At 40.1% G+C, this 15,847-nt stretch overlaps 1 protein-coding gene across 1 annotated transcript; it reads right to left on the minus strand.

The window, feature by feature from the left end:
• Window positions 1–9,700: 9,700 nt before the first annotated feature.
• Window positions 9,701–13,971, minus strand: LOC141126456 (gamma-crystallin-3-like). The gene is made up of 3 exons (XM_073612400.1): window positions 13,925–13,971; window positions 10,948–11,190; window positions 9,701–10,022 (listed from the first exon to the last, which is right to left on the minus strand). The coding sequence occupies exons 1-3, from the start codon at window positions 13,931–13,933 to the stop codon at window positions 9,747–9,749; spliced, it is 528 nt and encodes a 175-aa protein (XP_073468501.1). The 5' UTR covers window positions 13,934–13,971; the 3' UTR covers window positions 9,701–9,746.
• Between the last annotated feature and the right edge of the window lie 1,876 nt (window positions 13,972–15,847).

The raw sequence follows: 15,847 nt of genomic DNA on the forward strand, positions 1-15,847 counted from the left end.
CCAGTAACTGCTGGGATGTCTATGGTCCTTATATACGTCCTTTACTGCTTACACACTCACATGCTGACATTGTGCTTTGTGTGGAGTACGAATGGCCTTTTCCCTTTACTGTGTTAACCTTTGCTTGGTTTCTTTCTATAACTATTGTTTGGATCTTTCTGGGTGCATCAGCATTCATATGTGCCCACCTGAACAGAGACGGGAGATGAACAGAGATGAGCTATACACACATGTGAAGGGTCTTCAATGTATATATATATAGATATGTTTTTATGTACTATATGTAATAGCATTATGTTAACCACTTCAGATCTCACATCTGATCACACCCATGGATCAGAGCAATTTAAGCATTTCTGCTACGGGCCTGATTATTCAACAATTACTCTTTCCTTAAAGTGGTTGTCAAACCCCCTGAGATATATTTACATATAGGTAGGCCTATAATAAGGCTTACCTATATGTACTGAAAATATCTCCTGAATGTGTGCCCTTCAGGAGATATTTCATGTACAATGCGCCAAACGGGCTGTTTCTTCCCCCAGCGTGTGCCGTGACTGGTGGCTCCCTCGTGCATGCACGAGAGTGACACCATGCGGCTTCGGCCAGTCACAGAGCTGGATTCCACTGCCCCGGAAGGAAGAGGGGTAAAGATGGATGCTTCCACCAGCGGGCTTCGTTTGCAGGTAAGTGGCACATAATGGGCTAGCGTGCGATGCATACTAGCCTATTATGCTTTCACTTTGCAGGGCAATAAAGAGGAAGTAAAACCCGTCAGGGTTTACTTCCTCTTTAAGAGTAACTACGACTGCCGGAGAAGTTTACTAAGAGAAAATTGAAAAGGCGGTGGCACCACATTAGTTCATACAGTCAGAGAAAAAAAATACTATGTATATACTGTGTATATATATATATATATATATACACACACACACACTATATTGTCAAAAGTATTGGGACCCCTGCCTCTACACACACACATGAAATTTAATGGCATCCCAGTCTTATGCCCTGTACACACGATCGGACATTCCGACAACAAAATCCATGGATTTTTTTCCGACGGATGTTGGGTCAAACTTGTCTTGCATACACACGGTCACACAAATCTTATCGGAAATTCCAAACGTCAAGAACGCGGTGACATACAACACGTACAATGAGCCGAGAAAAATGAAGTTCAATAGCCAGTGCGGCTCTTCTGCTTGATTCTGAGCATGCGTAGAATTTTGTGCATCGGAACTGTGTACACACGATCAGAATTTCCGACAATAAGCTCCCATCGAACAATTTCCGTCGGAAAATCTGACCGTGTGTACGGGGCATTAGTCTGCGCCCCGAGCCCACCCTATTTTGAAGCCTAATAGAGCCTCTGGCTCTAATCACGTGCTTCAAACCCCACCCCCCATCATTGGAATCCATGATCCCGGCACCCTGTATGTAGATCAGGGAGCCAGACGGGTGGATAAGGGGGCGGCGCCGTGCCCCCCTAGTAGACGGGCCGCCACTGGCAGCCATATAATGGGGTGAATGGACTCTTTACACTTCAAATCCCAATAGGCATTGTGCAGTAGGAGGAGTGGAGAGATGATTTTTATTACACTGCACAGGAAAGTTCTTTCTCTTGTCACCAAACACTTGTTACAACCAGGGTCACCCCTAGCATATGGTTCTTTGGATGCACGTGGATACCTTGACCCATAAGTGGTTTATTTGATTCTTTCAAGAGACCAAGGTAAGGAGTGTTGTCCAGACTGCAGACACGCGCAAGTATAGTTTATATTTGTCAAAACTTGTAAAATGTTCTAAATTAAAATATTATATCTATATTATGGCTGTAATATCTATCGTTAACTATAATCATTGTATGTAAGGAAGATAGGGGGCGCTAGATACCATATTATTCAAGTGCTCTAAATAAATAAATAAATCTCCTGCATTACCAAAAAAATGGAAATGTAAGAAAGCTAGGGGGCGCTAGATACCATACTATTCAAGTGCTTTAAATAAATAAATATCCTGCATTACCAAAAAAATGAAAAACATAATAATGACAAATCATAATTAGATTACACATTGGAGTGCCCACAATAGTGAAACAAATATATAGTGATTGATTGTCCACATAAAAAAGTGTTTTGAAGTGGTTGAAATGATATCTTTCAATAATATCCCAATCTTGTTGCTGTAAACGAAAGGTTTTCCATCACCAAAGGAAAATAAGAAAAAGGAAAACACCTCGAAGTAGTAGATATCTGCTTACCAGATACCAATGACTCCTTTAGTTAAAAAGAGAGTCACTAGCGCTTGTGCAGGGTTGTGCCTGCTCACATGGATGGCCGGACTGTGGTTGGTATTATAGGCATGGATCGTTCCCGTCAAGCTCATTCAAGATAGGATAAGGATACATAGGAAACAAAAACAGTCTCCATAGCGTAAAACCATTTATTAAAACAGTAAAACGTGGTCACATGTCCTATCACCCAACAACATCCGGATCCTTTGGCTGCCCCCCTGTGTAAGCTGGAACGCACGCCAGCGTGGAGGAGACATGAAAGGCTTTTTCTGACTGTGAAGTCACCCTGACATGCAAGCAGCCCCAGTGCCGGGTAGGCACCCACCAATGTAAGCGGCCATTTGGCTTTTTAATTTGTTTACTGTTTTAATAAATGGTTTTACGCTATGGAGACTGTTTTTGTTTCCTATGTATCCTTATCCTATCTTGAATGAGCTTGACGGGAACGATCCATGCCTATAATACCAACCACAGTCCGGCCATCCATGTGAGCAGGCACAACCCTGCACAAGCGCTAGTGACTCTCTTTTTAACTAAAGGAGTCATTGGTATCTGGTAAGCAGATATCTACTACTTCGAGGTGTTTTCCTTTTTCTTATTTTCCTTTGGTGATGGAAAACCTTTCGTTTACAGCAACAAGATTGGGATATTATTGAAAGATATCATTTCAACCACTTCAAAACACTTTTTTATGTGGACAATCAATCACTATATATTTGTTTCACTATTGTGGGCACTCCAATGTGTAATCTAATTATGATTTGTCATTATTATGTTTTTCATTTTTTTGGTAATGCAGGATATTTATTTATTTAAAGCACTTGAATAGTATGGTATCTAGCGCCCCCTAGCTTTCTTACATTTCCATTTTTTTGGTAATGCAGGAGATTTATTTATTTATTTAGAGCACTTGAATAATATGATATCTAGCGCCCCCTATCTTCCTTACATTCCTTTTTTTGATTATCTATTTTTTTGATTATTCAAAAATTGGGGAGCAGCTTACACTGATTGTTTATATATTTCCACAAATTTTCTTTATTGTTGGGAATGTTTTTTTACTAGATGTATCACCAGTATATGTCATTCATATATATTATCTGCTATCGACACCATTGGCGCGAAGGTTTTTACTATTTTCTATAATCATTGTATGTATGTGCTTCTTTAATAGAAGACTTGTGCCGTTTACTTGGACAGCATTCCCTGAAGAAGTCCGATATATGGGTGAAACATGTTGGGAACTTTATCTGTTTATGCTGTATCCGTAAATACCTATTGATTGTACTTGCCAAACTGCTGTACTTTTTATCAAATTTTATTATTTTTTTCTAAAATAATAAAAAAAACGTTCTTATATAATATAGTTGTTACTACTATTTTTCAAATTAAATTGCACCCTGAAAATGCCACTCCTCTTTTCCTATATACAATCTATTAAGGGATGAGGTGCTATTACTAAGTTGATTTGTCTGTGGTCATAAAATCTTTTCTACAATATTAAGGTGTCATATTACACCAATGATTGATCACTGACCTTCAACTCTGAAAAAAATAATCAACTTATTATTATCCTTCCTATTTTGAAGGTTTTTTGATATATATATATATATATATATATATATATATATATATATATATATATATATATATATATATATATATATATATATATATATATCATTATCATTACATTCTTTCTTTATTTGTGACCATCTTTTTTGTTAGGTCATATAATTATCCATATAAGAAAGTGAAAAAGTTTAAAATCTTTTATAAACTTCTATGTTATTTATATGCAAATTTTATTTTATAAATAATCTTTTTCTAGATTGCTTTATATTAAAATTGTTTAAGATTATAGAAAAAACAAAACGATCTTACTATGGCCAGGTTCTGTGGGGAGGACTGGGAGGGATTCATGACAAAAATACACCTTTCCCAGAGCTCAGTGGGGGTTAAGGAAGCCAATTTGGACAAATCATTTGTCAAACTCCAAAAATCAGTTGAAAAGAAAAGAATTTTAAGGGTACAAATTTTTCCCAACCTTAAAAAAAGTACATGAAGCACTAAAAAACAAACGGGAATCAATCCTACAATCATTTTCTTTAGGGATGATGTCCTTATTATGTTATCAATATGAGATTGAAATTAATGAGGTAGATGAACAAATAATAAATGGTATGCTGAACATGTGTCTTTGGCGGGCCTATCCTCCTTTTTAGGTAAGGAGCGCGAGCTAAGAGAGCACATTGAACAATATACCATTGAGATTATAAATAATAAAGAGATTAAATTTATACGGGATCAATCAGCACATGATATGGGCTTTGCCTATGAATGGAATCGGCAAACACAACCAAGATGTTTAGCTAAACAGAATAACCATTTGCAGTCGAATCATACTACTCATATATCTGATGCTTGTTCTGTTTCTCTTACATCTTCTAGCCAATCAACTGTCTACCAGGACATTACTAATGAAAGATCTTCTAAAAAACGTAAAGGAGATTCTAATATATCCTTTTCAGATAATGTAAAGAGCGCACCGGTATCTACGCACGAGCGTGAATCACCAGTGGTTCGACCAAAAAATTCACAAGGTCTCAACACCTCTCACCCTTCTATTAGAAAATTCACGTGGCACTCAAAATTGCAAAACTAATGTTTCAATGGTTTCTTTATCTATTCCTATTTCTTGTTCTTCAACTTTAGCACCCACAATAATGCCTACTAAGGTAAGTGACTCCACTCCTTCTATAGTTAGCAAGATTGACCCAAAAGTAGCTTCAATTTTTTTTACCTCTAGGAACACCAGAGAACAGAAATCCGGTGAAACCACATACCCCTACTGTATAATCCCTGATGAGGGGAAACAACTCCAAATCTTGAATCTTTCATCCAATACACTTACCTGTGAGGAAACCAATGTCTTGCAGCTGGGCCTTACTTTTTGCCCAGATGCAAACATTGACTGCTTTGACGTCATTAAAGACATCCATCTATTCGCTCGACGGTTAATGTTTAAAACCATTTATCATAAATCAACTCACATAGACCATCTCACCACTTCCACTGGTGATAATGATTTAACAATTAGAGAAATTCAAGCTATACAGGATTTAATGGAACTATGGAAGGAAGATGGTGACGCTAATGGAAGGAAGACGGTGACTCTATTAACTCGCCTTTTAAACCCCCCCCATCAGGAGTAATTACTTCAAATAGATGTTTTCCCCCTCCACAGTTATTTAGACCCAAATCAAAGAATTTTCCCACTTTGGGTAACAATCCCAACATTTGGGCTTTTGTACAACAAACAACCAAAGAAATAGAGGATACTACATGGTTGAGGTCTTTCCAAGATAATCTATCCCCCCCCCCCCTTTGAGGAAGGCATTGATATCATTACAAACAAACACTGAACTTGTAATTAAATCAGCAGATAAAGCCGGTAATTTGGTGGTAATGAACTGCAATGATTATGAAAGAATGTGTCTGTACAATCTCCAAAATCGAGAGTGGTATAGACCCATTTTAGTAACAGTCATTGAGTCCTATTGTAAAGAACATAGAAACATCATCTTAAAAGCCTATTCTAAGAACTTGATAGATAAATCAACTTGGACGTTCTTGGATGTCAATAAACCTGAAAGTCTTGACCTTTTATGCTTTACCAAAAGTTCATAAGTCATTAACAAATCTCCCCGGTCATCCCATCATTTCCAGATGGAAAATGCGAGTAGCTTAATTGATACCTATCTAGGCCCCCAAGTTAAATCTTTATTTTCCTATGTGCAGGATACAATTGATCTCATTAGAATAATCAAAGGCATTTCCATCCCTTAGGATGCATGTCTTGTCACTGTTGATGTGGAGAGCCTCTACAACACGATCCCACATGATATGGGATTGCAAGTTGTAGTAGATCACCTACATGAACGAAGTCAAACCACATATAAGTATAATGAATTTATCTTGGATTTATTAAAGTTTATCTTTACAAGGAACGTATTTATGTTTGGTCTCTCCCACTACCTCCAGGTGCAGGGGGTAACGATGGGGACACGCTGTGCCACATTGTATGCCAACCTGTACCTGGGGGGTTGGGAGAGAGACCATTTTGGAAGAGAAGATATTAAAAAATATTTGGATTATATAGTAACGTTCCATCGCTATATTGACAATATTTTAATGATATGGTCAGGTGCACATCAGGAGTTGATTGAATTCATGGAAATCTTGGGTAACAATAAATACAACCTCAAATTTACAATGCTATGTGATAAGAAATTTATCCGTTTTTTGGATATTCAGATTTTTGTTGAAACAGATGGCTCCCTGGGTACATCCCTATTCAGGAAGCCATCAGCCAGTAATGCTATTTTACACGCATCAAGCTCCCATCCAAAATCTTTGATTAACAGCATCCCCTACAGTCAATATCTCAGACTGAGACGCAACTGTAGTAGGGATGAGAACTTCAAAACTGAGGCAAATGCCCTTTATTTACGGTTTACGTGAAAGGGGATACACGCACAGTAATCTCAAAAAAGCATTTCATAGAGCCACGTTAGGGATACTCTAATTTTCAAAAAGAAAAGTAAGCCCATATCACAACCAGTGAGAATAATAACGTCTTACACAAAGCAACGTAGAAAAGTAAGACAAATTATTAATAAATCTTGGCCACTTTCATTGGCAGGTCCCATAGTGAACAAATATGTAGAAAGACAGCCACAAATAACCTATAGACGAGCAAAATCCTTAAAGGACCGTTTGGTCCAAAGTCATTATAAAACTTTAACATCATCTACTTTACCTTCTGGAACTTTTTCATGCAAAAAGTGTGACAATTTGTCGTTTTATGCCGAATAATAATGAGATAGAACTAACTAATGGTCAAATCCATAGGATTAGACATAGAGTGACATGCCAAACTCCTGGCATTGTATACCTGATGAAATGTACCTGTAAGTGCTTCTATATCGGAAACAGTAAGAGACCCTTCTTTAAAAGAATAAACGATCATATATCCCTTATTGAGGAACATAAAATGGAAACCCCGATAAATCGCCATGTGGCGTTGTGCCATGGTTTCAACTTACACACTATAAAATGTATGGCCTTAGAACACATCCCTACTGATGTTAGAGGTGGCAGTAATGATGAAAAGTTCTTACAATTAGAATCACGATGCATTCATCTATTGAAAGCGACAGCTTACCCCGGATTGAATGAAATGTTAAGCTATAAACCCTTCCTATAATATTGATATATATCCATCTGACTGACATTACTGGCCCTTCGCTATTAACTTTGCTCTTTCCTTCTTCCCTTGCCTCTTCCTCCCCTCTTTTAATCGCCTTTTTATCCCCCCATTTTCCCTTCCCCCCCTCTCCCCCCCTTTTCCCTCCCCCCTCCCCCTTCCCAACCCCCCTCCCTTTCCCCATTCCTGCCTTCCCCTTTCTTTCCCTCTCCCCTTCCCCTTTCCCTTTCCTCCCCTTCTTCCCTCCCCATTTTCCCTTCCCTTACCTTTCTTTTATGTCATGAATTCCGGTTTTTCGTTACACCTCCAATTGCCCCCCTCCCGTCCTTTCCCTTTTCCCCCCCTTACCTGGTATATATATATGCGAGATTTGATTTATTTACTCTCCTAATTAATACCTATAAATATTGGACCTTATGCCATACGTTACATGCTATTAATGCATAGATTGTTTGACCAATATATATGGCTAACAACCTGACATGTCTTTTGATGAATTTATTTTATTTTTATTTCTATTTTCTATTTTTGCCCGCATTACTCCTAAATGTACTGTTCTGAGACTAATATGAATTTTCTTGTAAATATATGTGCGTGTCCGCACCTGACCACACTGTCTGATCCTGTTGAAATCCATCCTCCTCAAGAATCCTTTCCATCTTTAAGCCCTATTGAGTCCCCATTTAAGCCCTTTTGCAACCTTGTTTCCTGGCATTGGGATGACCATATGGACGCTCGGGGCACTTGTGCTATAATTGGCCAGACGCCCGTTATACCGTCCCGCATGCGTTCTGTCGCCTCACTTCTATTTTCTCCTTTTCACATGATCTTTTCGCATCCCTTTGAGATGCGGTGAGATTTTCCCTCCATCCACCAGAGGGAGTGACGCCCCTCGCCTCTGGAGCCGATGGTTAGGACCCAGCCGCGACGAGCGAAGGAGCGGGCGTGACGCGGTTCGCGCATGCGCGGTATGGTCCTCACATCCGCTTCTGGTCTAGGCTGGATGGGGGGTATTTAAGGCCACTGGTTCCAAATATTAGAAGCTGCTGGAACCCAGGGATACATGCATGCTGCTATTGAATGCCAGGTAATCATTTGCTATTTTCGGATTTGAAAAAATCTTTATGTTTATATTTTCAAGAGAACGCATTTAGTAGTTTTTGCTCTGTTGATGAAATACTCAATCTGTTTGCCTTTATAAACTGCAACTGCTTCATTGTTCTCTAATTAGTCTTTGCTTTCTGTGTTCGTTTTTCTGGATAGTTTTATCAATAGACCTTGGCATTCTTTGACAGCGTTTGTCCCCTGATTCTGAGTCTACCGCAGAATTTTATTTCTGTTAGTTGATTTCTTTTATATACTTGGCTTCTTTGTGTGGAGATCGGTTTAATGTCTATATTTAAACTAAATTTGATTCAATTTGTTATTTAGTTGGTCCTTGAATCACCCCTAGCATATGGTTCTTTGGACGCATATGGATACCTTGACCCATAAGTGGTTTATTTGATTCTTTCAAGAGACCAAGGTAAGGAGTGTTGTCCAGACTGCAGACACACGCATGTATAGTTTATATTTGTCAAAACTTGTAAAATTTTCTAAATTAAAATATTATATGTATATTATGGCTTTAATATCTATTGTTAACTATAATCACTGTATGTATGTGTTTCTTTAATAGAAGGCTTGTACCGTTTTCTTGGACAGCATCCCCTGAAGAAGCCTGATATATGGGTGGAACATGTTGGGAACTGTATCTATTTATGCTGTATCCATAAATACCTATTGATTGTACTTGCCAAACTGCTGTAATTTTTTATAAAATTTTATTATTTTTTTTTCTAAAACAATAAAAAAACTTTCTTATATAGTATAGTTGTTACTACTATTTTTCAAATCAAATTGCACCTCGAAAATCTCACTCCTCTTTTCCTATATACTTGTTACAACCACTTAAAGCTTTGACAATAAAATGAAGAGCGACTCTCATCCAGTCTACCGTATATAGTCATATACTGTAGATGATTGTGTCTCTGACTAAAAGTGGCTTTTGACCGCTTGTATGGGTTGCTGCACTTTACAAATTCTCATCTCATCAAATCAACATTGCATAAAAAACAAACAGAAAAAAATGTCTTTATCAAGTTTATTGTCTAGCAGAAAACTTAAAATGTTTTTAAACATTTAATAGAGATGATGGAGACGTCTGAAGGACCCAATTCTGGGACTTGTGGCTCCCCAGTCGGTGTATCTCCTGTACTCTCCAGGTCTCAGGTAATACTGACGTCCTCTATAGTTGGGCTCCTCATAGAACATCCAGTAGCCATCATGGACATGGCAAGAATTAATGTCATTGTAGCGGAATCTCTCATAGACATGAGGGCAATCCTCAGTGAACTCCATCATCTGACCTTTGAAGTCTTCTCTCTCATAAATCCTGATTCTAAAGGAACCTTGGTGCTAAAGAAGGAAACAAAACTTGAAATTAACCAAGCAGTCAAACATCAACACTAACAATTTTCTCACTTCGGAGTTTTCTTCTCTCACTTCCAGTGCCTATATATATATATGGATTTTTCAAAAATGTTCTACACTTTTGTTTAACTCTCTTTATTACGAATTTCATGAAAAAATATATCACTTTTCTGCATAGTCACCTTCCTTTGCGATGCATTTTTCCTAGCCTCGTATCTTTTTAATGCTATCAGCAAAACTCCGCGCCCTCACTGTTTCCAATGGAAATTTAAAAGTGTGGAAACTTTTTGAAGACCCCTCATATGTATTATTTATTTATTTTGTTAGGCATTTTTGGTCTGTGTTGTTTTGACATATCTTAAGACTTATGCCTCGTACACACAATCGGACTTTCTGACAACAAAACCGTGGATTTTTGTTAGAAGGATTTTGGCTCCAACTTGTCTTGCATACACACGGTCACACAAATGTTGGCCAACAATTACGAACGTAGTGACACACGAGACGTACGTGATATCTCCATTACGAACGCTAGTTTTACAAGACCGAGCGCTTCCAGCTCGTGCTTGATTCCGAACATGCGTGGACTTTTGTCCGACAGACTTGTGTACACATGATCAGAAAGTCCGACAAGAAACATTTGTTGGCGGAAAATTTTAAAACCTGCTAGCCAACATTTGCTGGTGGCAAGTCTGACAACAAATGTTCGATGGAGCATACACACGGTCGGACTTACCGCCAACAAGCTCACAGCCAACATTTCCCGTCGGAAAATCCGACCGTGTGTACGCAGCATTACAGTGTAAGATGGATCACAGGCGTCAAGATCCTAAGCTGGCTACACAGGAGATTTGTCACATGACTAGGGGCAGCGGTATGCTTTAATTCACATTGTACTGCATTGTATTACCTGGGGGCTCAGACGCACAGACCTAATGGAGTCATTGTAACCCATCCATTGCTGGAAGTCAGGATACTCTCCTCTATGGAGGAAGTACTGGTGTCCTCTGTAGTTGGGTTGCTCATACAGGATCCAGTTTCCACTTTCCACGCGGATGGAGTTGCAGCGTCTGAAGTATGAGGACAGGTCGGGACATTCAGAGCTACACTCGTAAGAGCGACCCTGGAAGTTCTTGTCTTCGTAAAAGATGATCTAATGGAATAAAAGGGTAGACATTTATTCGTATAAGCCGTGAAATGAATTTTACTTCTTGATTGTCAAAAAAAAATGAAGGAATGTTCCACACTCAATATATAAACCTAAAAACTCAGCTGAGCACACACAAGATCACAGTTAGATAAATATTAAAGCTTAACATTAGACAAAACATTTTTATTTTTTATCAGGGTGGGGAAGAGTTCAAACCTCTGTTAGACTTTGATCTTTGTTTAAAGCCTTATTGGTTAGATTTCATGTCACACTATGTCAGTCTTTCTCATCGAGGGTTTCTTCGGAGGTTGCCAGTGGTTCCTTGAACAATGAGCAATATCTGTCTCTCAGTCATTATTGACATCAGTGATCTTTTTTAGCTATTGGTAAGGGGGGACACTTTTTAATTTATATCAGTATAGTAATGGTGACCCACTGACCATTAAACTAAGGAGTCACACTGACCATTACAGTAAGGGAACACTATGCTGACCACCAATTTAAGGAGGCACTTTTCCACTGACCACCAACATAAGGAGCATTCTTCAACTCAACACCAATGGGCACTACAATTTTCATTGTCAGTGTTTCTCCCCTGGCAATTATCATTATTCATATAATTTTGTGATTATTTCTAATTTTCTCTTTGAAGTGAAACCTCAGTCAAAGAGTCAAGGAGCATTGTGCTTTTAGTTTCAATGAGAGTACATTGGGGTAATTATCCCTGTATATACATATAGCTTTTTTTTCTTGATTCTAGCCCTGACAAAGTCCCCAAAACACATTTGTTTTTGATGAAGAAAAAAGTATTTTTTGGAATGTGTGAACTGTAGCCCTAGCCCCTAAAGGGCCGTTGGGTCCCCCTTCTCCTGCACAGCCAGGAAACACCCATTTTTGGCAAGCACTTATTAGTCAATAATTCAGTCCCTTGGCTTGGTTTTGATATTTTTTTTTTTTTTTTTTAGGGGATGTAACTTGGACAGGTTTAGGGAAGTATGGGGTGCCGTGAGGACAAACTGGATAAAAATTGCTGACTCCCAGCACAAATTCCCAGGCTGTACTCCTTTAAGAAAACTTCCAAAACTAACTGTGGGAATCTTGGGAATCTTAATCTTTTCCCACTAAAAGAAATCTTAAGGCATGCAGCTCAATACTTGAAATGTTCCCAGCAGGTATGAAGGTAGACTAAGCTCTGTCCCTCCTGAAAACTAGCTAAGTCTTGCACCTGGATGTTTTCTCCCTTGTAGGCTTGGGGCGGGGGGGTTAACAAATAGAGATCACTCACTCAGTCCATTCCTGGAGCAAATATGGCAACTTCTCTCCAGACCTTCTTCTGTTAAGGTCCCTCTCGCTGGCATGTTGTCACAGCCAAGCCTGACTGAGAATGCATGGGGTGGGGAAGTCTCTGGCTCGTTTTCTTCTCCCCCTCTCTCTCTCAGCAGCACACTTATACCTGGAGGCAGAGCCCCCCCCAGCACCGGGGTCCCCTCCAGGACTCTGGATCCTGGACTCTCTCCCAACATGGCCAGTCTCCCGAATACCTAAAGGGCACTCTCTACCTACTGGTTGGTCCTTCCCCCAGGGGTTAGTTGAGTCCCCATGAACATTCAGGCTGAACTCTCCACCCTTCCGCCCACTAAGTTCTGGGACCTTCTAGAAGCTTCCTGAAGCCAGGGGGAGGTGACTGAGACCTTTACATGACCCTTAATAACCTGGCTTCATAGGCTATAGTGAAGCCCAACTAAATTTACCTACATTAACCAACTATGTCCACAAGGGGGTACTAAAGAACTAATGCGGTGCTCCCATCTTTTAAATTTTTTTTTTTAGTAAATTCCTCTGAGGGTCGCAGTTGTTGGAGAAGCAACCTCCTCATACCACATGTAACATTACAACAAATCACCACAAGGTTCAGCGCTCCAACACCCGAAAAGCAATAAAATCCTGGCAGAGGCTCTAACCTTTCCATACTCTGTTAGAAGGATTGTTTATATTGCCATCAATGTTTAGTTACATAGTTACATAGTAGGTGAGGTCGAAAAAAGACACAAGTCCATCAAGTCCAACCTATGTGTGTGATTATATGTCAGTATTACATTGTATATCCCTGTATGTTGTGGTCGTTCAGGTGATTATCTAATAGCTTCTTGAAACTATTGATTCCCCCCGCTGAAACCACCACCTGTGGAAGGGAATTCCACAACCTTGCCGCTCTTACAGTAAAGAACCCTCTATGTAGTTTGATTAAACCTCTTTTCTTCAAATTTGAATGAGTGGCAACGAGTCTTGTTAAACTCCCTGCCTCGAAAAAGTTTTATCCCTATTGTGGGGTCACCAGTATGGTATTTGTATATTGAAATCATATCCTCTCTCAAGCGTCTCTTCTCCAGAGACAATAAGTTCAGTGCTCGCAACCTTTCCTCATAACTAATATCCTCCAGACCCTTTATTAGCTTTGTTGCCCTTCTTTGTACTCGCTCCATTTGGTGGTGCACTGGTGCCCAGAACTAGACAGTATACTCTAGGTGCGGCCGGACCAGAGTCTTGTAGAGCAGGAGAATTTGCCTTCACTTGCTTTGTCAGACACTTGCCAAATAAAAAGGAAAGGATGGAAAATTTACCAAAGACAGCAACAAAAACAACATTAATTACAAAAACAATTTAAATTAAAAAAAGTATTGGAAAAAGTCAGCCTTTATTTTTAGTCCAAAAAAAATAATTGTTTTTATAAACTCACCTTTCCCATTTTGCTTGATTTGTCACCGTGCTACTATTCGTTTACACCAGTAATTGCTGGGATGTCTATGGCCCTTATATACGTCCTTTACTGCTTACACACTCACATGCTGACATTGTGCTTTGTGTGGAGTATGAATGGCCTTTTCCCTTTACTGTGTTGAACTTTGCTTGGTTTCTTTCTATAACTATTGTTTGGATCTTTCTGGGTGCATCAGCATTCATATGTGCCCACCTGAACAGAGACGAGAGATGAACAGAGATGAGCTATACACACACGTGAAGGGTCTACAATGTATATATATATAGATATGTTTTTATGTACTGTATGTAATAGCATTATGTTAACCACTTCAGATCTCACATCTGATCAGCCCCATGGATCAGAACAATTTAAGCATTTCTGCTACGGGCCTGTTTATTCAACAATTATACCCCGTACACACGGTCGAATTTTCTGACGGAAAATGTGTGATAGGACCTTGTTGTCGGAAATTCCGACCGTGTGTAGGCTCCATCACACATTTTCCATCGAATTTTCCGACACACAAGGTTTGAGAGCAGGATATAAAATTTTCCGACAACAAAATCTGTTGTCAGAAATTCCGATCGTGTGTACACAAATCCGACGGACAAAGTGCCATGCTCAGAATAAATAAAGAGATGAAAGCTATTGGCCACTGCCCCGTTTATAGTCCCGACGTACGTGTTTTACGTCACCGCATTCAGAACGATTGGATTTTCCGACAACTTTGTGTGACCGTGTGTATGCAAGACAAGTTTGAGCCAACATCCGTCGGAAAAAATCCTAGGATTTTGTTGTCGGAATGTCCGAACAAAGTCAGACCGTGTGTACCGGGCATTACTCTTTCCTTAAAGTGGTTGTCAACCCCCATGAGACATATTTACATATAGATAGGCCTATAATAAGGCTTACCTATATGTATTGAAAATCTCTCCTGAACGTGCGCCCTTCAGGAGATATTTCATGTACAATGCGCCGATGATGTAATTGTTGCATTCGCAGTGAAGGATCTTCCTCCAGCGTGTGCCGTGACTGACGGCTCCCGCACGTATGCACGGGAGTGACACCATGCGGCTCCGGCCAGTCACAGAGCCGGAGTCCGCGGCCCCGGAAGGAAGAGGGGTGAAGATGGATGCTTCCACCAACGGGGACATTGCGGGCTTCGTTTGCAGGTAAGTGGAAAATAATGGGCTAGCATGCGATGCAATCTTTTTCGCCTTCACTGATGTGCACTGATGGGCACTGATAGGCTGAACTGGTGGGCATTTATGAGGTGGCACTTATGGACACTGATGAGGTGGCACTGATGAGGAGGCACTAATATGCTGCACTTATGGGCACTGATAGGTGGCACTGATATGTGGGAATGATGAGCACTGATGGGCACTGTTAGGTGGCACTGATGGGCACTAATAGGTGGCACTGATGGGCACTGATAGGCGGCACTGGTGGGCACTGATAGGCAGCACTGGTGGGCACAGATAGGCGGAACGGATAGGTGGCATGGATAGGTGGTACTGATGGGCACTGATTGGTTGCACTGATGGGTGACACTGATGGGCAGTGATGGGCATTGATGGGCAGCACTGAGCAGCACTGATAGGCAGCACTGATTGCCAGCACTGACTGGCATTGCTAATGGGCACTGATTGGTGGCACTTGTGGGCACTGATTGCTGGCATTGGTGGGCACTGGTTGGGCACTGTATGTTGACACTGTTTTACTATACTGTAATCAGGGCACTGATGATCAGTGCCCTGATTACATTCCTATATGTCCCCCTGCTTGGAGATGCCGCTGATCGTCTCTCCTCGCCACACACTCTGTCAGTGTGAGACGAGGAGCGCCGATTACCTGCACTTCCTTGTTTACATGTGACAGGCTGTGATTGGACACAGC

The sequence above is a fragment of the Aquarana catesbeiana genome, linkage group LG01 (assembly GCF_042186555.1).
Source record: "Aquarana catesbeiana isolate 2022-GZ linkage group LG01, ASM4218655v1, whole genome shotgun sequence".
Classification (NCBI taxonomy): domain Eukaryota; kingdom Metazoa; phylum Chordata; class Amphibia; order Anura; family Ranidae; genus Aquarana; species Aquarana catesbeiana.